Genomic DNA, 22268 nt, shown 5'->3' on the forward strand with positions numbered 1-22268 from the left:
AGGCTGCAGATGACCAGGGATCCCCCTTCTGAGCAGGTCCTGGTGTGGGGCAAGGTGAGGGAGGCACCCAGGCTGCAAAAGTAAGAGGGTCAGCTGGGTGTGGTGGCTGTAGCCTGTAATCCCAGTGCTTTAGGAGGCTGAGGTGGGAGGCTCATGCCTGTGATCCCAGAGCTTTAGGAGGCTGAGGTGGGAGAATCACTTGAGCCCAGGAGCTCAAGAACAGCCTGGGCAACACAGTAAGACTCCTTTTAAAAAAATTAGCCAGTGTGGCAGCGTGCACCTGTGGCCAGCTACTTGGGAGGCTGAGGCGGAAGGATCACTTGAGCCCAGGACATGGAGACTGCAGTGAGCTGTGATCGCACCACTGCACTCCAGCCTGGGCGACACAGCAAGACCAAGTCTCAAAAACAAAACAAAAGTAAGGAGGCCTGCGTCCAGATACCCGCCCCTCATGGGCCCAGCCCTAACAGCGATGCCTCCTTGCCTCTGCTCCTGAGGCATCTCACTCCCCTCACCCTTGTCTTGACTCTGGTTCTGAGCAACACCAGGAGGGGAGCCTACATGCCAGCCCAGGGTCTAGTTCCCAGGACCTGCCCCCTCCAGCTTCACTGGGTGCCCCTGCCCCCTACGAGCCCCACCCACTACAAGCCATCCTGGCCTTCCTTGTGCTCCTTGGACGCTGGTACTCTGCTACTTCCAGTCTTTGCACGTGCAGTTCCCCCTGGCTGGAAGACTTTTCCTGCCTCTTCACAAAGCCCAACCCAGCCCTCACCTCTCTTCTTAGACAACACTTCCTGTAGGAACCCTTCCCTCACTTGTCCAGAAAGGCGTGGGGGTCTGGCCACGTCTCCCAGCCACTCCACCATCACTAACTCAACTTGCTTACGCTGCACCAAGAACCGGGTTCCCTCTGCGCCCTCAGGGCTGTCAGCAGTGGCGCCTGGCACATTGTCGGTGCTCAGTAAACACTGCATGGATGAATGAATGAATGACTCACAAACCACGCCCTTAAGTCTTTGGGTGCACAATACCTAAGGCCCTGGAGCTTTTTAAAGGCCCAGGAAAATGGGAGACTGGAAATTGTTTTTAACTTAGTTCCAAAGTACAGTGAAGAAGGGAAACTGGCCGGGCGCAGTGGCTCATGCCTGTAGTCCCAACACTTTGGGAGGCTGAGGTGGGAGGACTGCTTAAGTCCAGCAGTTCGAGACGCTCGTCTCTACAAAAAATTTAAAGAATTAGCCAGGTGGGGGTGGTGGCACATGTCACCCAGCTACTCAGGAGGCTGAGGTGGGAGGATCAACAGCCCAGGAGGCTGAGGCTGTAGTGAGCTGTGATTGTGCCACTGCACTCCAGCCTGGGCAACAGAGTGAGATCCTGCCTCAAAAAAATAAAAATAAAAAAAGGAAATGAACAAACAGTGAGTGAAATGTGGACTGCCTGTGATGGCACGGCAAGCGGACCACAGTCCACCCTGCTTTTGGCTCCGCACACTTGCCACGGTGCTTAATGTAACGTGAGGGGGATGCTGCTACTGGTAGGGGGCCCTGGGCCCAGGCAGACCCCAACTTGCCCTGCTCCCTGGCCTCCCGGGCCTGTGCTTGGAACCAGGTAGGGTGGTGATGACCCCTCCACAGCTTCCTGAGCATCACTCAGCCCACGGGGCCCACTCTGGCCAGAGTGATGCCCTCAGCCCAGGGAGAGGGCAGGAGGGGCGTCAGTGGCACACTGCCTGCCCTGATAGAGGGGACAAGATGGTGGAAGGGTGGCCCAGTGGCAGTTGTCCAGGCCTCCTGGTTGCTTTGAGAGTCATGATTGACACAGGAACCCCGGAATGAGTTCCCTCAACTCCACCCACAAGCTTGGTGACCTTGGGAAAGCTTCTTGACCTCTCTGAGCCTTGGCTGCCTCGTCTATAAAGCAAGCACAATAACGGTCCCTCCGTGATTAGGTGAGACAATACATGAGATGTACCTGAAGCACTGCTTGTCCTGTTTAGAGAACTCTTCCTTTATAAACGTGAGCTCTGTTACACCCAGGAGCACCACGTGGAGAGCAACCTCCCTCCATTCCCTGTCCCAGAGGTGCCAGTGAGGCCCCACCCCACACAGCCCAGGCCTCGGCCAATCAGCACTCCACTTCTCTTGGCCATATGATTGGTTCAGAAGTGGGTAAGGACCCAATCATGGCACAGCGAGACTTTTTCGGAGATTTCTGGTCTCTTTTCTGTTGGGGGGTATGTGTGTGTGTGTGTGTGATTTCTGGTATCTTTTCTGTTGGGGGTGTGTGTGTGTGTGTGGTATCTGTGTGTGTCTCTCTCTGTGTGTGTGTCTCCTCTATAGGAAAGGGTGAAGCCAGAGAGAGAGAACCCAGGCCCCAGTGTCATTGCTTAAGCCTGGATCCAGCAGTGCCTGAAGTCCCACCCTGGATTTCTAAATTAGGCTAATAAATATATCCTAGTTTGCTTAAGCTAGCTGGGACCAGTCTTCTACCCATCATAGGTGACAGCCTTGACTGATACAATGCCAAAGTCCAACTATAACCGTACCCTTGTCCTCACCCTGGCAGAACTAGAGTAGTGTGGCTCCCACTCCAGGAACCCCTCACCCCCAGGTCTGCAGAGAGCACAGTGCCAGAGGGACTGGTGGACCTGCCTCAGGAATCTTCTCTCCTCTGCTCCCATCGCTGCCTCCACCACATGGGGTCCAGGGTCATGGGTCCCTCTCTGGGCGAATTTGGGATGTGAGTCTCTGCAGCCTGTTGGGAGGGGCTCCCGTTAGCCATAGCCTTGTACAGGAAGAGGGTAGGGACGGGAGGGCTCTGAAGTCTGATCCTGGGCCTTACCTCTGCAGGTGCTGGCTGTGCAGCCTGGGGGTGGCGCTCCCGCCTCTGAGCCCCAGAGGCCCCTGTGCTTCTCTTCGGTGGAACTTAACAGCACTGCAGTAAATTACCTGCCTGTGTCTTTTTTATTTTTTATTTTTTTTGAGACGGAGTCTCGCTCTGTCGCCCATGCTGGAGTGCAGTGGCGCGATCTCTGCTCACTGCAAGCTCCGCCTCCCGGGTTCACGCCATTCTCCTGCCTCAGCCTCCCGAGTAGTTGGGACTACAGGCGCCTGTCACCACGCCCAGCTAATTTTTTGTATTTTTAGTAGAGACAGGGTTTCACCGTTTTAGCCAGGATGGTCTCGATCTCCTGACCTCGTGATCCGCCCACCTCGGCCTCCCAAAGTGCTGGGATTACAGGCGTGAGCCACCGTGCCCGGCCTCCTGCCTGTGTCTTTATCAGTTACCTGTAAGCTCGCTAAGGGCTGGCAGGTGGATGTGTGCCCAGGGCCTGCACAGAGCAGGGGCTCTCAAGAAATATGTGCTGCAGGAAGGAGCCTCTGTTTCTCATCTCTAAAATGGAAATGTCAATATCTGTCTATAAAGATGAGGGGAGACCGTGTGTGTCATATGCTTAGTCTGTAGTGGGGGCCTCCTAAAAGGGAGATGATTAATTACTGTTATGAAGGGGGTCCCAGGAGGGGTTCCTGATGGGCAGTGACTTCACCCAAATAAGACTTAATGGTGGCCTGGCAGGAACTGGCATAGCCAGAGGGAATTTTTTTTTTTTTTTAGACAGAGTCTCACTCTCACCCAGGCTGGAGTGTAGTGGCGCCATCTCAGCTCACTGCAACCTTCGCCTCCCAGGTTCTAGCAATTCTCCTGCCTCAGCCTCCCGAGTAGCTGGGACTACAGGTGCATGCCACCATGCCGGATTAATTTTTGTATTTTTAGTAGAGACGGGGGGGTTTCACCATGTTGGTCAGGCTGGTTTCGAACTCCTGACCTCAGGTGATCCGCCCACTTCGGCCTCCCAAAGTGCTGGGATTACAGGCATGAGCCACTGCGCCCGGCCAAGGAGGGGAAGATTGAGGGACGGGTCTGGGGTCTCCATGGTGGTGCTGGAAGACCTGAGGATGGAGCCCCTCTCTGGGGCTGTCCCTGACCCCGCCACAGGCCCAGGCTTTTGTCTGCTGTGCCAAAGACTGGGTAGGGCCACAGATACCTGAGCTGTTTCCGGGATGGGGCGAAGCCATTGCTGAGAGAGGGGTGGAGACACTCCCTGCCCTCCTCCCTCCAGCTTCACCCTGGACCAGTCAAGAGACAAAGGAATAAACAAGTCCCTATTCTCACCACCCCGCCCCAGGGTGGGGCTAGGGGCGGAGGAATGGAGTTTTTGCCTTAATATGGAGCTAGTTTGGGTTGGGACAGTTCTCCAACCCCATGCTAGGGAGATGAGTGTCCTTGAGGGCCTACGGTTGCCAGGGGTATGGCTGGGTCCTCAGCCCCTCCTCTCTCAGGGGCCCTCACAGGAGTTGCGAATAATAGCGATGGCAGTAATAGTAACATAGTGCGCACAGCAGCAGCGGCGGGGCCATCTGTGCCAGGACTTTGTGAAGTGCTTCCTATCTCTCTGCATCCTCACCACCCACGCCTCTGAGTAGGTGCTGTCACCGTCCCCACCTCACAGACCAAGAAACTGAGGTTGAGAGAAAAGAAGCCCCTTGCCCCAGGGAGCCAGGTGGGATCCATGTGACATCCTGGCCCCACTCTGGACCTCCTCTCCCTGGGGTACCTCGGGCACAGGAGGAGGCCACGGGCATTTGGCCAACAGCTCCCCAGAGCTGCTTTCCTCCTAAGACCCATGCCTCCTCCTCAGGGAGCAGCCTGTACCGTGGGAAGGTGGAGGGAGGAAAATTCTCGGCGCCACAGGCAGCCCATACACTTCCAGTCACTGCTGTGGTTCCCCATTTTGAATAAAGCAGCAAACATGTGCCCGTGATCCCCAGGGAGCCCAGAAGCCGCCAGAACCTGGAGGTTCTTCTGCAGCGGGCTCCAAGCTGTCCCTGTGCCGAAGGAGACACATTGGCCTTTAGTGTTTCTGGAATGGGTTTCACTCCCCACACCGGGGCTCCCATTCCACACCATCTGCCCCAGCCTCAGATCCACTATTCACTTTGGGTTTCCATCTGGTTCTGGTTTTGGGGGGTGGAGGGAGGGCGGGTTTAGGGAGGAGCAGAGAGGGGGCACCGGATGGAGACAAATCCAAGACATTCACAACTTTTCTGGGTGCCCCAGACACTGGCATCTCCCCACCTGCTGCCACATCCACAACCCCCAGGGCTGCTTTATCATCAAGGAACCTGCTTTCTGTTTTTTTTTGAAATGGAGTCTTGCTCTGTCGCCCAGGCTGGAGTGCAGTGGCATGATCCTGGCTCACTACAACCTCCACCTCCCGGGTTCAAGCAATTCTCCTACCTCAGCCTCCCGAGTAGCTGGGAGTACAGGTGCACACCACCATGCCTGGCTAATTTTTGTATTTTTAATAGAGACGGGGTTTTGCCATGTTGGCCAGGCTGGTCTCGAACACCTGACCTCAGGCGATCCACCCGCCTCAGCCTCCCAAAGTGCTGGGATTACAGGTGTGAGCCATCACACCCAACCAGGGAACCTGCTCTCTGATGCCTGCTTGGACCTCAGTGTCCTAGGCAGAAAAGGAGCCAGCACTGAAACCAGCTCTCCCAGGGATGCCAATGCCACATGGAACCCAGCTTTGCCGGAGCCCGGGGACTGGCTCAGAGTGTGGGTGCGAGTGCATGTGCACGCTCTAGGCATGCAGGGAGTACCCACCTGCAATGCTCCAGGCTGCAAATCTGAACGTGTCAGCCTTCCTCCCCAAGGTCGTCTTAGCCACAGACCTTCTAGACATTGTAATTAATCTCTAATTTGAATTTTTAACTTCAAACACCACATTATAAAAATAGTTGTGTTTTATAGATGGTATCTGCCATTATATATGGTTACCATTTGTGCTGTGGAAAATAAAGCAAGATGCCTCCTTCTGCACAGGAGTGGCGGTCACATCCAGCCAGAAGCTAGGTTCAGTGCAGCGGATCAGCACTGTCCTTCCAGAGAGGGGATCCCAGGTCGCCAGGCAGGGCTGGGCAGGGGAGAGGGATCTGGGTCGTGTGTGCGGGCTGGGGGCGGGGTGTTGGGCTGGGTAACTCATCTCCCTTTTGGAAAGCATGGTTAGATACCAGCAAAGCCGTGAGGCAAGCTCCCGACACCCAGAACTCTGTTCCTAATCTCAGCTCCCCTTCCTGTGGGGCTTGGGGAAACCTCTCCCTCAGTTTTTCCATCTGTGAAGGGAACGTGATGGTCCTAAATGGGACATCTGCCCCTCCTCCCAGGTGTCTAGGGCGGGTGTGGGCGGGGGGCGGGGAGGGGAGAGAGAGAGAGAGAAAGCAAATTGTTTTTTTTCCTTTTCTTTTCTTTTCTTTTTTTTTTTTTTTTGAGACGGAGTCTCGCTCTGTCACCCAGGCTGGAGTGCAGTGGCATGATCTCAGCGCACTGCAACCTCCGCCTCCCAGGTTCAAGCGATTCTCCTGTGTCAGCCTCTGGAGTAGTTGGGATTACAGGTGCACGCCACCACGCCCAGCTAATTTCGTATTTTTAGTAGAGATGGGGCTTCACCATGTTGGCCAGGCAGGTCTTGAACTCTTGACCTGAGGTGATCCACCCTTCTCAGCCTCCCAAAGTGCTGAGATTACAGGCATGAGCCACCATGCCTGCCTAAATTAGTGTTTACTGGGCACTCTTCAGGGGCTAGGCAGGCGTAAAGCTAAGCCCCTACCTGCCTGGTCTTATCGACTCCTCTGAGCAGCCCAAACCCCAGGTACTATTATGATGATCATTTTGCAGGTGAGGAATTTGAGGCTCAGAGACATGAGTGCTTTGCCAAGATCACCCAGCAAGTGGAGCTGAGGTTGGGCCAGAATCTCCACAGCAGAGCCGGGCCACTCCCCAGCGTGTCCTGTCCCTGGGAAACGGTGGCCCTGGAGGGGTGCCCTTGGGAGCTCTCTGGAGCTGGCTCTACATTTCTCTGTCTGCATCACCACTGAGCTGCATGGGGGACAAGAGGGGCTGCCCCTGCCCCTAGCCCGCCTGGCTGGGTCAGGGATCATCTCTGGTTTCGTTCAGCAGCCCCTGCTCCAGCGTTATGGAACCTTCTTACCTTTCCCTTCCTAAACAGGCCTGGAGAGGCTGGGTAAGGTCGCAGTCAGCCCAATCCAGGGACTCCAGGTCGGCAGGGGTAGGGAACAGACCACAGTCAAGAGCCCAAGGCCTGGTGCCCCCACGTACTTACTGTGTAACTTGGCTTCCTGGGCCTCAGTTTCCTCACCTGGAAAATGGGGTCATAAAACCGCCTGCCTTCTAGAATGTTTGGGAGGATTTAATGAGATGATCCATGCAGAGGGTGTAGCACTTGGCAGGTGCACAATAAATGGTCCTCTTGGATCATGGGGCCAACGATGATGGAGGTGGGCCCTCACAGCCACCTCCCCCCTGCTACCGTCACCCAGCTCAACTGTTCCGACTCTGCAGCAGCACCCCGGACTCCCTCCATTCCTTGTGGAATACAGGATTCAAGGTCAGATAGCCTGGGATGGCCTTCCTTCCTCATCTTGTGAACAAAGCTTCCACCCCAGGGTCATCATGCACTTGGGACACACAGCCCTGGTCCTGGGTCCCTGACACCATGAATTCATCACCAGCCATGGCTCCCCAGTGCCTGGACATCTGCATCCCCGTCCCCACCTCCCTGATTGGTGCTGCCGTCCTGCACGTGGTGGACTGCGACGTGGGGCCCGGCCACCTGCCCCACCTCTGGCTCTAAATGGCTCCTGGAGCTTTCCCTCCCTGGCTCAGGATCTGGGCTTCTCAGGCAGTGCAGGTCTCACAGCAGCTGGGCCAGGGGCAGCCAGTTAGGGGCTTGTGGTCAGCTCCTTTGGAGACTGGGGCAGCCCAGCGAGCTCTGGGCAACTGAGACACAACTGTCATCCCCATATCAGACACTGGCTTCCCATGTGACCATAAGAGATGCTCACTGAGAGAGCCCCCAGAGAGGGCCGGAGTGAGTGGCCACTCTGGACACTCACAGACACACAGAACGCATCCCCACTGCTCTTAATACAAAAGTCACACACCTCAAACAAGGTCTGCCAGATCACAGGCCCCCATCATGCTCTCTCCCACCCTTTCTGCTCCAGAACAGCCATGCTCTTTCCCACTCGGAGCCTTTCCGTCTGCCGTTTCCTCCCCCCGGCGCGCCCTCCCTGACCTCCTCTACTGGACAACTCCACTCATTCTTGAGGTCCCTTCTGAAATTCTGTTTCCCCCAGGAAACCTTCCCTGAACCTCCAGACAATGCAGGGGCCCCGTCGTGTGTTGTCATAGCATCCCGCATGTCTCCTTCACACCAAGGACCACAGCTCCCTTGATTCCTGCAGGGGTCCCTGTGCCTGGCCAGGGCCTGGCGTGCAGTAGGTGCTCAACAGTATTTGTGGAAGGAGAGAAGCGTTCACAGAATTTCCTCCCTTGACAGAGAAACCAGCCCCTTGAAAAAGCCGCCCCCTAGGCTGGGCACAGTGGCTCACGCCTGTAACCCCAGCACTTTGGGAGGCCGAGGCAGGCGGATCACCTGAGGCCAGGAGTTCGAGACCAGCCTGGCCAACGTGACAAAACCCCATCTCTACTAAAAATACAAAAATGTGCCAGGCATGGTGGTACGTGCCTGTAATTCCAGCTACTCGAGAGGCTGAGGCAGGACAATCACCTGAACCCTGGAGGCGGAGGTTGTAGTGAGCCGAGATTGCGCCACTGCACTCCAGCCTGGGCGACAGAGTGAGGCTCCATCGCAAAAAAAAAAAAAAAAAAAGAAAGAAAGAAAAAGCAGCCGCAGCCTTAAATTTGCTGCAACAGCAACAGTTTTCTTTAAACAGCAACCCCGCTTTCAGCTGGTATTAGATCTTTGCCTTTTCTTTCTTCCTTCCCAGTGAAATCAGAGTAGTCCGTTTTTACTTCTTGTCTCTAGCAATTTCCCGCTTTGAGCCCTGACACTCTCCTCCCCCAGGGATGTGGTGGTGGGGCGGCCCGCTCTGCGGGAGAGGCTGGCCTTCCAATTAAAACATGATGTCTCTAGGAAACCTGAGCTTCCCTAAGGCAAGGGCCCCTCCCTGGTCACCCCCCTCCCCATCACAGCAAGGCCTGGAGCCTCCCCGCCTGACCATGCCACGGCCCAGTGTCTGCATGGGTGTGTCCCTGCAAATGGGGGGTTTGGAGGGGGGCCTTCCTCAGGACACTGCAGAGCTCTCCAGGCAGGAACCGGGAGGTGGGGAGGAACCCCCCCATCCCTCCTGGGCCTCCCCCAGAGGCAGAGCCTAGGCTGCTTCTAGCAGGAGAACCCCGCGCGGCTCCTTGGCCATCTGAGGCACCGGCGTGAGGTGGCCAGTGTGATACCTGGGCTCTGGGGATCACTGCTTATTTCCTGGGTCAAGTCACTTTATCCTTCTGAGCCTCGGTTTCCTCGTCTGTAAGATGAGGATAAAGCTTCACCTCTCTCGTGAGGCTGCTGAGTGATTCAGTGAGAGGCTCTGCATAAATCCTAGAGCTCGGAGACTGGCAGATGGTAAGAACGGGATCGCTGTGGGCGCTTTGTGCTGAGATTATGCCCTTTGGGACCAGGGCTGGCCTGTTCACTGGGATTTTCCCAGCACCACGCCTCAAAACAACACGCACATGCGCTGAACAAATGAGCAAATAAGGAGAATCCTATGCAGTTTTCTTGCAAGCAAAATGCAGAGCAGGATCTTGGTGGCAAGTGGGGAGGCACGGAGTTTAACATACAGTCTCTTAGGGGGAAGGCAAAGGGGTCTCTTCTGTGGCTTCACCATGAGGGGAAATGAAACAAAATGCCCATTTGTCTTTCTTCCCAACTTAGGGAGGTTTTCTCTGGATTTTTCTCCCTAGCCTAGGATGCAGCCCTTCTTTCTCCAGGTTTGAGGACAGAGCCCCTCTGAGCTGCGGGCATCACGCTTCGGCTTCTGGGGAGGCCCCGGGTCTCCCAGCACCCACACTTGGAATGATGTCTGCATCTGGAGGCCCCTCTGGCTTCCAAGCCCGCAGGGTTAGTGGTGGGGGCCTCAAGGGGTTGCCTGGCCTCAGTGAGGGCTAGGGAGCTCATCCTCTGCATCAGCTGTGGACTGGAAGCCGTCTGAGGGCAGGGGCCGGTTCAGACCCACTTCTGAATGCCTCAGTCCCTGCTTCACAGTGTCCTGAAAGCACATGGGCTCTGGCTTCTCCACCCCCTGTGTGACCTTGGGCAAGTCACTTAGCCTCTCTGAGCACCGGGTTCCTCAGCTGTAACCACGATTGCAGATACTCTTTCTTCTGAGCACTGTCTGGCTGCCTGCTGAGAACTCCACTTCCATCATCTCCCAAATCCTTAAAACCTCCCTGCAAGAAGGTGTGACTCTTGTCCTCCCCAGATGACAAATAAGGAGCTTAGAGAGAAACTAGCCGTGGTCCCTCAGCGGGCCAGAGGTGGGGCTGGAGCTCAAGATCTGGCTGTTGCTTCCCATGTTCTTGGCCATGCCACCCCTGATTCCCACCGTCCCAGGGCCCAACCCCTTGCCAACAGACCCTCAGACATGGGCTCTCAGCAAGGAGCGGGTGAATGACTGAGCAGGAGGAAGGACAGAAGGAGAAGGAGGCTCCCAGGTCCCAGAGGGTGCAGACCCAGCCCTGGAAAAACGGGAGGGTGCCAGACATTCTACACCCACCTGGGGTGGGAGCAGCCTCCACCTGAGGCTGAGTTGCCCACCGTCTGCCCACTGGCTGGACCGGCTGCCTGAGGCACCATCTTGAGAGCATTAGGGGCTGCTGTTAACAGCTGTTTTCTGTTACGCGTTATTTGTTAGTCTAATGAAAGGAGGTGCACTGGCTTTCAAGACCTCGGCGTTCTGCGGGGTTTTATATGGGAGGCCCGCGCAGAGCTCTGGCGGCGAGATAGGCTGCGAGGCCCCTGCCAGGCGCGCCCGCCCGGCGGCTCCCGCTTTGATTCCGAGGTTTGCAGCCATCCGCGTGGTAATTCCAGCTCTGGTTAAATGTCATTTTTAATAACGCCATCTCTGGCGTGTAAACGTCTGCGCCCACGGCAAGAAGGGAGGCCAGCGAGGGGGAGACCAGCAGTGGGGGAGGACAGACAGGGAGGCGGGGGTGGGGCAGGAGGACAAAGTCTGGGGCAAGCCAGCCCCCCCTGGGGGCAGCGGATCCCCATCCCCAAGAGAGCCCTTTGAGGGGACCCCCTGGGGGAGGGAGGGTAGCAGGGGGGCAGGAGGTGCCGGCAGGATGCCAGGAGGGGGCTTGTCCAGTGGCTCCAGCTCAGCAGGGGTGCTTTTGACTGCCTCCTACACCCCAACCCTGGCCACCAAAGCTAGAGGGGGTCAGGATGCTGGTGAGGGAGAGACAGGAATCGTCCCTATCACATCACCCCTGCATTCCAACCCCCTGGGCTGCCTTGGGCTGGTACTCAGTAGGTGCTCAATGGATGCTGGTGGATGGTCGAGAGCAAATACTTCCTCCTAGACCTGGCAGTGCAGCTTCAGCACAAAATCCAGTCCCTGGGGATGCTGGGGCTTAGCCTCAGCGCAGCCCCCTCCCTCTCCTGTATACTGCACACTTCCGGGCCCTTCCAGGTCCAGAGCCAGCCTTATGCATCCTGCGGCAGCTCTGCCCAGCCTCTCTGTCCCCTCGAGAGGACCGCTTTCCACTCGGGTAAACTGAGGAGGGTGATGGAGGCAGAGTCAGCTCTGGAAGGAGCCCGCAGCAGGGTACAAGAATCGCTAGGCAGGGGGCTATTGAATGCAGACGCACAGGCCCAGGCTCCGAGTCCAATCCGGTGGGTCAGGGTGGGACAGGTGGGTCAGGGTGGGACCTGGGAACACGCACCAGCTCTCTGGGTGATTCCGACGCAGTGACTCCTGGGACCACACTAAATATGTCCATAAACAAATGTCCAACCTTCTTGTCTTGCAGATGGAGACATGGAGGCTCAGACCAGCCACAGGGTGTGTCTCAAGCTGTAGAGCTGGGCAAGGCGAGGCAGGAACCCCATGTCCTGACTCCTAGTCTGGGGCCCTTCTCACTGCGTCTTGGGCAGCAGTGTTACAGGAGGTCACCTGCCCTCACCTTGTCAGATCTCAAGCAACTGAGGTGTTCGCTCAGCTCTGGGGGCGGGGGGGTCCCTCTGTGGAAGTTTCCAGTCCTCACAGCCTGGGCCTCCTTCTCTGTCATTGTCTCACTCCCAAGCCTTCTCCAAAGACTGCGAGTTTTGCAGCCCACAGCCTGTTGCCCGGTCCCCAATCCTACAGGCCTCAGCTCCTTGGCTGCTCCATGACCCGTTGCCCCTACTCACTCCTAGCCCCTCCTACCGCCCCCAAACTGGAAGGTCCAGGCTGCCCATCCCACGCACAGAAAAGCAGAATCAATCACAGAGATAAACCAAAATAATATCTTCCAGAGTCTGCTTCATTTTTAGGACACAAGAAAAGATATCATTAGCCATCAAGGGCCCCAAGGGGACCCATGCTGTCATCTTGGTGGCCCCCCAGAGCCTGGCTGGGCACAAACAGCTTCCGTGATGTGGAAGGGACACAGAGCAGGGCGGCTGGACCCGGGCTCAGGGCAGCGAGAGCAACCGGGGACCCAGTGCTTTCTGGGTCTCATAACAACCTCTGCTTCCAGGACCTGGTGCGACTCTGTGGCTCCTGGGTTCTGGCTGGAGCGGGGTGTCCCAGTAAGCCATGCTCCTTGGGAGGGGCAGCCGTGGCCAGCTCTGCCTCTTCCAGGCTGGGGATGCTGTGCCACCTGCCCCCCTGCCCCATGTCACCTCCCTACCTGCTGGATGCTGACCGCCGGGCACCCCATCTCTTCGTGTGCTCAGTGTGGGAGCCAGCGCGATAACTTCCCCAACCTCCCTCTGTCTAAACAGGAAGCTCCCACGACTCTCTCCTACTCACCACCTCGCAAAAGGCACTTAACCCTTGGCCCACACAGGTGCAGATGTATCTGCCCATCTACTCTCCAGCCGCTGCGGCCGCCCTGACCACTAACAGCCAGGGCTCCATCAGGGGGCCGGGCTGGAGCCCTCATGATGAGGGGTGTGTGTGTGCCTGTTGTGTTTGTGTTTGTGTGTGTGTGTGTGTGTGTGTGTGTGTGTGGCATGGGGGGTATGGGTCTGTGTGTGTCTTTGTGTCTGGGAGTCTGGGAAAGCCAGACCATGTGGTTCCCAAATGCCAGCCTAGGACAAAGTTTTTACCAACAAAATGAGAAAAATAGGGGCAATAAGTGAGCTTTTTATGAAGCTAAATGAAGTCAATTTTGGGAACCTTTGTTTGTTTCATTTTTTTATTTTTTGAGACAGGGTCTTGTTCTGTTGCCCAGGCTGGAGTGCAGCGGTGTAATCACAGCTCACTGCAGCCTCGAACTCCTGGGCTCAAGGGATCCTCCTGTCTCAGCATCCCGAGTAGCTGGGGCTACAGGTGCATGCTACCATGCCCAGCTAATTGTTTTTAATTTTTACTTTTTGTAGAGGCACGGTCTTGCTACATTGATCAAGCTGGTCTTGAACTTTTGGTCTTAAGCAATCCTCCAGCCTCAGCCTCCCAAAGTGCTAGGATTACAGGCTTGAGCCACCTTGCCCAGCCAAGAACCTTTCTGTACTCAGAGATGAAGATACTAAAAGGTTCTTTCTTGGATGAAAGGGTGGGGACATAGGGCTGTGAGTAAATGGCTTTTCTTGGCAAACCTTTAACACTGTCCACTGTATGCCACTTCCTCTCAGTTACTGGAAATTTAACTGGACTTGAAAACTGGAAGTCTGGGAACCACAGGCCGGCAGTGGAACTCAAGGATTGACACATTATAGGTGTTCGGAAAATGACTGTAGAATGAATGAATGAATGAACAAGTGCGGGAGCTGGGGATGGAGGGGGAAAGGGAACCTGTCCTATTGCTGTTACACAGAGACAGGGACCCTCCACAGCTCTCGTGCATCCAGGCAGCTGGAGACAGGTGAGGGAGGCCGTTCCAGTTGTTTCTGGGCAGGAGGGGAAGGGCATCACCCCCACACTCCCATGTCAAACACCCCAGCCCCGGGCAGTCCCCACTCTCCAGGCCTGACCCATCTCCCTCACACTTGAGACATGACCCAGGCCAGGTTGCTGGAGATATTGAGGAGAACCCCCCCAACCCCGGGCCACCTCACGGCCCGTGAATGCAGCCTGCGCCTGCCTGGGGGTGGACATCCCTGGTCAGGCCACCCCAGCATTCCCGGGAGCCAGGGGCAGCTTCAGGCAGTGGTGGAGATCAGGGGTTTTGGAACAGGAGGGCCAGGCTGGAATCTTACAGGAATGGGAACGGTGTGACCTTCACCTCACACCTCAGTTTCCCTCTTCATAAAATGGGCTTCACACGGCTGGCAGGAGGACAACTCCAATGAGGCCTGTGATGCCCCAGCCGACATGCAGAACACACAGCTGCTGTGCCCACGAGGCTTCCCGGTCACTCTCACCACGTCCCCTCACGCCTTCCTTCAGCCCCACCACGGCCACCCCCTTCTGCCCCACTGGCGCAGCCTCTGGCCCAGGGTGGTACACTGCTGTAAGGGTATCTTCAGGCAAGCATTGGGTCCCCTTAAATCACCCCCAAGGTCCCCTTCCACCCTGGGTGAGCCACTGTCCTTTAGGGTCTAGGAAACCACGGAAGTGCCCCAAGTTCTGCCGCGTCCAGCCTGACCCCACATACTTGCCTGGGACAAGCCACCGCAAACCTTCCTTCCTGCCCCCACCCACTCAGAAACGCCTAACATAGGCACAGAGCCTGTTCTGTGCCGCCCCTCCCCTCCCACCCGCTTTAGTCCCCAACAAGCCTCAGCCAGAATCTCCCCAACAGCCAGGCGAGCTCCCCTTCCCTGACTCCTCCAGCCCAAGGACTGTGCAGGAGAGGGAGGCCTGGACTTGTGATCCAAAACCAAATCCCTCCTCTCCTTTCCCAGCTGTGAGGCCTCGGGCAGGTTGCTTTGCCTGTCTGGGCCTCTGACAGCCTCGCCTGACTCACAGGCCCTCAGAGAGCATCTTCAGGAGCTGCGGTGGAGACGCTTTACTATGAACTAGGCATGGTACCCAGAACCCTCACCCACTCAGGGCTCGACACGCCCTATGAGGGATACCACAGCCCTTGTTCCTATCCCACAGATGGCAACACTGACTCGCAGGGTTCTTTTCAGGCCTCAAGGGAGGTGTGTAAGCTGGCGCTGTCACTACTGCTCCAAGCTACTTTTCTGGAGTTTTCTGGGAGGGGACAGTGGTGGCTCCAGCCTGTTGAGTTTCTGCTCACAGAGAAGGGCAAGCCGGTCTAAGCCCCCTGTGCCAGGCCCCCAAGCTCCACCCAGATGATCTACTGGACAGAGGAGCAAGAGGTCCTGGAACCACAAATAATGAACCAACCCTCCCTGGCAAAAAGAAGGCCGAGATGCAGGCCACTATCCCGCCCTAGCCACGCTGGGAGGCCCAGCAGTTCCCAAACGGAAGGCCCCCTGGGCACTCAGCCTCTCACTCACTCCTCCTCCCTCCCTGCTCCCCAGCTCCTGCTGAGACATGATCATCTGAGGGTCCAGGCACCAGGCCCAGCTCAGACCCAGGCTCAGAGACCCCACATCCCGGGGAGACACGCCCATCATGGGGTTCCTAAGCCTGAGTCAAATCATCTCAGTCGGGAGGGCCTCCCAACCCTTGCACGCCGTCTCCCACTGTTCAGGTGGTGAACGAGGCACAGAGAGGGGACATGACACCCCCAAGGTCACACACGGAGAGGAAGGCAAAAGCAAGGACCCCAACTGGAGCATCCCAGCCCCCCAAAGAATGCTCACTGACTGCATGACTCCCCTTGTCCCAGGAAATAGAGAAAGGGGAAGGAAGGGGAGAGGGGAGGGGAAGGAACGCAAGCTGCCTTTCAAAGGCTGGGCTCCCAGGAAATAGAGAAAGAGGAAGCAAGGGGAGAGGGGAGGGGAAGGAACGCAAGCTGTCGTTCAAAGGCTGGGCTCTGAAGGGACCCCTTTGTCTCTTCCTCCGAAGCCTGGCTCTGGTCTTGTGATGATGCCCTGTTTCAGCATCAGTTACAGGGAGGCCGGTTAAAAACCGAAGTTAGCCGTGGAAAACAGTATTATGGTCGCTTAACACATTTAAAGGTAGGGCCGGGCACGGTGGCTCACACCTGTAATCCCAGCACTTTGGGAGGCTGAGACGGGTGGATCACCTGAGGTCAGGAGTTCAAGACCAGCCTGGCCAACAAGGCAAGACCCTGTCTCTACTAAAAATACAAAAATTAGCCAGGTATGGTGGCACGCACCTGTAATCCTAGCTACTCGGGAGGCTGAGGCAGGAGAATCACCTGAACCCAGGAGACGGAGGTTGCAGTGAGCCGAGATCACACCACTGTACTCCAACCCGGTCAACGGAGCAAGACTCCGTCAAAAAATAAAAAATAAAAAAACTAAAGGTAGAACTACCATAGAATGCAGCCATTCCAACACTGACTAGATATCCCAAATCATTAAAAGCAGGGACTTGTATACATCCACATCCACAGCGGTGCTGTTCACAGTAGATGGGAACAACCCACGTGTCTGTAGATGGGTGAACGGATACAATGTGGTCCATCCATACAGTGGAATGTGATTCAGCCTTCAGAAGGAAGGAGACTCTGACGCATGCCACATGGGTGAGCCCTGTAGACGTCACATTAAGTGAAATAAGACGGTCACAGAACGGCAAATACTGTAGGATTCCACTTACATACGAGATCCCTAGGGTAGTCAAATCCACAGAGACAGGAAGCGGACTGCTGGGTGCCAGGGGCTGGGGGAAGGGGAATGCATGTTCAAGGGGGTGCGGTTTCAGTTTGGGAAGATGAGAAAGTTCTGGAGATGGATGGTGGTGGCGACTGCACGACAATGTGAACGGACGTAATGCCACTGGACAGCATTCTTGTAAATGGTGAAAATGGTCAATCTGATGTTAGGCATCTTTTATTGCAATAAAAAATAATTGAAGGTAGGTCTGCCAGTTTCTTAACTCAGGCCCTGAGCTGAGCCCTGGGGACCCCCACCACAAACCAGACTCACCCCTATTAACAGATGCACCGACAGCCCCTCGAGGGCTCCCACCTAACCCTGCCTTGCCCCGTGCCTTAGATGCAAGCACTTCATCTTCCCAAATCTCTGGAAAATGAATCCACGTGGGATCCCAAGGTTTCTCCTGCAGTGAATCCTGGGGTTTTCCAAAGCAGGTACCAGCCCTGAGCACTGGCCGCCCAGCCTTCCCTGGCCAGAGGCCTCACCCCTGCCTGGCTCTAGGGGCTTTGTTTATTTTCCCAGTGTGTCCACGTCCCTGTTTCCGCCCTGCCCACAGGAGGGAATGCTTTAGAGAAAATCTCAGTTATTAATGTGGTTTCTTTTGTTGTAAGTCATTGCAAAGGCAGCAAACCAGGGTTTGTTTTCCTAACGTGCTTGGCATAGCTCAGCGCCTGGTGCAGCCCTCAGCGTTTGACTGGGGAGGAAGGAACCCGCGACCCTGGTTTGTTCTGAGTCACTGGCGAAGCCACGGTCTTCCCGGCCATTTCTGGAGGGAGCCTGGTCTTAGAAAGTCATTGGCAGTAGCGGGCTTTATCTACTTGTGGCTTTGTGCAAACAAAAAATTTTAAATTAAAAAAATAAAAGTTTGAGCCTGCTATCCCAGCAGATTGAAGACATATTAATTCCTAACTCATTGGTGTCCCCCATTAACCCTTATTTTTCTTTCTTTCTTTCTTTTTTTTTCTCCTGCCTCAGCCTCCCGAGTAGCTGGGATTATAGGCGTCTGCCACCACACCTGGCTAATTTTTGTAGTTTTAGTAGAGATGGAGTTTCACTATCTTGGCCAGGCTGGTCTTGAACTCCTGACCTTGTGATCCAACTGCCTCAGCCTCCCAAAGTGCTGGGATTACAGGTGTGAGCCACTGCGCCTGGCTAACCCTTATTTTTCTAATGGGGGCACTCCCTCTTTGGTGCCATCTCTTTCTTTCTTTTTTTTTTTGAGATGGAGTCTCATTCTGTTGCCCAGGCTGCAGTGTGCAGTGGTGAAATCTTGGCTCACTGCAACCTCCGCCTCCCGGGTTCAAGGGATTCTCCTGTCTCAGCTTCTCCAGTAGCTGAGATTATAGGCATGCACCACCACGCCCGGCTAATTTTGTATTTTTAGTAGAGATGGGGTTTCACCATGTTAGCCAGACTTGTCTCAAACTCCTGACCTCTAGTGATCCAACCACCTCAGCCTCCCAAAGCACTGCGGTTACAGGTGTGAGCCACCGCCCCCGGCCAGACCATCTTTCTTTGGACCTGAGAACAACTCCAAGAGCCACAGGAAAACCCACCTCCAAGCATGTCTGGATCCCTGGTGAGGGGACCGGGCTCCTGTATGTCCAGGACTGGAGGATGATGCCGCAGCCCAAGACTCAGCCCACTGGCCTGATGTCTGCAGTCCCGGCAAGCCCAGCAAGGTTTGGCTGCCCACTTTCAAAGGGTCGAGGATGGGGAAAGAAGGATCCCATCTCCCCAACCTTTGGAGCCTTTAGGACTTGGGAGTCCACAGCAAGTGGCAGTGGTGGGGCCGCCTGACCCAGAGGGATGAGTTGGAAACTGGCGCCTGCCCTGCAGTCCCCTCTCTCCACCTTCTGCCTGTAGACCCAGATCCAGGCCACACCCCGGGCGGAGCCCAGGGACTCTCCCTGCCAGGGCTCCATCGTCCTCAGGGCAGAGCTAGGCAGCTTCCAAGACGGACCAGCCCATGAGCGCCTCCTGGAGCCTGGCCCAGATGCCACCCCACCTGATCCCACACCCAGTGTGTCCCAAGCATGCCTGGGTACTCCCAGTGTGCCAATGCCCCTTCTTAGGAGAAGGCCTGGAGGCCTCATGGGCTCTCCAGGAGGGTGGCTAGCCCCAGGGAGCTGCTGGGGAGACCCACTGCACACCCAGCTGCCTGGAGGCTGCCAAGGGCCTTGTCTAGGCGCCCACATCCCCAGCTGACACTAGCTGTTCTGGGATCCCCGGGGAAACCCGCCACCAGAGACCTCCAACACTGTGTCCGGGAGAAGCACGGCCTTCCCTAGCTGTCCCCACAGCAGGGGGTAGGTCAGAAATGGGCAGGCCGTCCCCTGGCCAGGACTGGAGTACGAGACACCCTGGCCCCCTTCCTTCCCTCCTCACCCCTCTCTCCTCTCCCTTCCTTCCTCTTCCTCTGTCTCTCCTCCCTCTCTCTCTCCTTTCCTTGCCTTCTCCTTTCCTTCTTTCCCTTCACCTTCAAGTTGTTCCTCCTTCTCTTCCCAACCCCTGGAGTCTCCTTTCATCAGGGTAAACCGGGACCTCTCCTCTGTCCTGGGGTTGGGGGACCGGCTCAGAGCCGCTGAGGTCCTCAAATGACCTTGGGCCGGCAGGGCATTCCCCCAGCACAAACCAGAGGGCACCTGCTTTCCTCCGGGCCAGAGTGGACATCTCCCTCCCCTTTTCTACTGAGGAGCTAAACCCCAACTCCTGGGAGGTCTGCTGGCTTCACACTCACCCCGGAGGGTGCAGCCAGTGGCCAGTCCACTGTGGCCAGTGAGTGGTGGCCGCTGCCATGAGGGAGCCAGTGGCTTCATCTCAGCCACAGGCTGGCAGCAGCTGGGTGCACTCAGAAGGTGCCCCGTGAAAGGCAGGCGTGTCGCAGGCGTCCTCGTGGACGCACATGGATTCAGACTAGGCTGCAGCCACCTCTGTTTTCCCTGCACCTCCTGTCTCTGAAAAGCCAAGGAACGCAGCCACCAGCCTGGGCACCCTGAGACCTGGAGGCTGGTGCCGGGAACAGGGTCCCCCGGGGCGGGTGGGAGGGCTGCTGGAGTCAGGCGGGCACACTTCAGGGGCCCAGAGCCCCCAGCAGGCCGGCCCATCCCCAGAGCTAGGGGACAGGGGCCTAGCTCACCCGGCCCCCATCCTTAGTGTGTGCTGAGCCGCGAGGACTCCGGTCCTCCCCTCCCCCACTGAACCGTCCGGGGCTGGGGCCTTTGCTTTTTCTCCATCTTCTCCCCGTCCCTCCCCTTCTTACCAAGGGCTCAGGACCCTGCCATCCTGTGTCACTTTTTGAAAAAGGCCACTTGGGTGGGTTGTTTGTTTTTAAAGCCCCTTCCTGATGACCTTTGACCTCCGCCGGGGAAGAGAGGCCTGGCTGGGCCGTTCCACCGAGGCAGCTGCTCCCGGGGCAAACTGGAGGGTGGGGGTGGGCAGGCACCCTCGCCCCCCAAAGAGCCCAACTTAAGACCGAGGAGGAGCTGGGGCGGCGCTCGCTCGTGCGGGAGGGGGCGGGTTTGAAACCCCAACGTGCAGCTCAGCGGCTTTGCCCGACTCAGGTCTCTGTTTCCCCAGTTGTAACGCGGCAGCAGCCACACCCACTTCCCAGGCTGTTCGGGAGCCGAACACTGGGGAGCGAAGGCAGCGCACTTCCCCGTGGGGACGCACCCCAAGACCCGAAGAGGGTCCCCCTCCCCCAGCCCAGAGTGCTGGTCAACCGCCGCCCACCGTCACTTACACGCGCCCCCAGAAGTCCTGCCGCCGACCACGCGCCCTGCATCTTCGCCCGCCCCGCGCCGGCTCCCCGGGCCCCGCGCCCCGGCCCCGGCCCCGCCACCCCCGTCCCTGGCCGGCCGTACTCACCATCCTGCGGCGCCGCCTCGCTGCCGCTGCTGCCCCCGGACGGCTCCCGTGCTGCGCCCTCCCGCGCCTCGGCCCTGGCCCCGGGCCGCGCCGCCAGCCGCCCGGCCGCCGCCACCTCTTCCAGGTCCAGGAGGTGGCTCACCGAGAAGTTCTTGCGCGCCTGGGCGCAGTCGCCGGGCCCCAGCGCGGGTGGAGGCGGCGGCGGCCCCGGGCCCAGCGCCGGCTTGTCCAGGGCGAAGGCGGCGGCCGCGCTGTCCATGCCCGCGAGCGGCCCCAGGGGGGCCGGCGGGGGTCTCGGGCTCGGGTCCCAGGAAGGGTCGCGGGCGCGGGTCGGAGCGAGAGCCCCGGCCGCCCCGCGATCTGCCCAGCTCCCGCCGCCTCCTAGCCTCGCGGCCCGCCCGGCGCTGACGTCGGGGAAACAAACTTTCCGCCCTCCCCTTCTCAGCCACGGCCGCTCGCTCCGGAGCCGCTGGTGCACGCGCTGCGCCGGCCACACGCCCCTTCTTGAAGCAAACCTCGCCCCCAGTCCTCTCCTCCGCCCTCTCCTCCCCGCGCGCCTCGCCCGCCCCCACCCCGGCTGCTGGCGCTGGGGGCGGGGAAGGGGTGTCCTCCCTTCACCCTCCCCACCCACTTTTTAGGGAGTGGGAGGTTCCGTGTTTTGTCGTTTTCCATCCCCCAAGTGTCTGGGAGGTGATGGCAGAGGGATTCCCCCCTTCCCTTTACAATCGCCTCCGCAGGTGGAGGGGGCGGCCCAGAGACGGAGGGGACGAGCCCCCCACTCCCAGCTCCAGCCTCACTCCCCTCAGCGCCCCCAACAACGGCCCCGCCCGCCCGCGCTGGCCGACAGAGCTCTGTGCACACCACCCGCCCCAAGGCTGTCTCTCCCAGCAGGCAGCGCATCCTCAGGCTCCTGGGGTGTACGCGAGCCCCCACCCCGCCTCTCCCCCGCTGCTCCCTGCCAGGTCCCCCACACACACCCACACACCCGGTGCCCACCCCCCAGGAGGCCCCAGGCCCTTCCCCAAGGAAAACCAAGCGGGGAGGCAGGAGCTTCGCTGCAGAATTCCTGGCGCACACACAGAGGACAGCCAGCCTGAGACGGGTGACAGGAAAGAGAGAGGCAGACTTAGGTGTCCGCTCTTGTTTCAGTTTTGTTTTTCAATGAAAGCACAGAAAAGATGTGCGGAGTGAGCAGACCTGAGACCCTAAGCCCCCCGGGATGCCTCTGCTCTTTCTCCAGGACAGCCGCTCGCCGGCCCGTCCCTCTGTCGCCCTGCCCTCACTACGAGGCATAAAGTCACATCAGCCAAAGTCGCCTACCGGAGGAAGCCTTCAGCACATCCTTTCCCGGTTCCCACATGGAAAACCGGCCCGCACACATCCCTGAAAGCCTGCGGACCATTATTTTTATTTATTATTTATTATTATTATTATTTATTTTTATTTTTTTGAGACAAGAGTCTGGCTCTGTCGCCCAGGCTGGAGTGCAGTGGCGTGATCTCGGCTCGCTGCAACCTCCGCCTCCTGAGTTCAAGCGCTTCTCTTGCCTCAGCCTCCCGAGTAGCTGGGATTACAGGTGTGCATCACCATGCCCGGGTAATTTTTGTAT

General features: G+C 57.5%; 1 protein-coding gene across 1 annotated transcript in view; it reads right to left on the minus strand.

Annotated features, from left to right (window-relative positions):
• The window catches only part of PRRX2 (paired related homeobox 2), a 57478-nt gene extending 36256 nt beyond the window's left edge, over nt 1-21222 (minus strand). The window contains exon 1 of the mRNA XM_016961831.4: nt 20660-21222. Coding sequence (XP_016817320.1) covers nt 20660-20918 — 259 coding nt within the window. The 5' untranslated portion in view covers nt 20919-21222. The remainder of the gene's footprint in view (nt 1-20659) is intronic.
• Between the last annotated feature and the right edge of the window lie 1046 nt (nt 21223-22268).

Source organism: Pan troglodytes, chromosome 11 (genome assembly GCF_028858775.2).
Source record: "Pan troglodytes isolate AG18354 chromosome 11, NHGRI_mPanTro3-v2.0_pri, whole genome shotgun sequence".
NCBI classification, from domain to species: Eukaryota; Metazoa; Chordata; class Mammalia; order Primates; family Hominidae; genus Pan; species Pan troglodytes.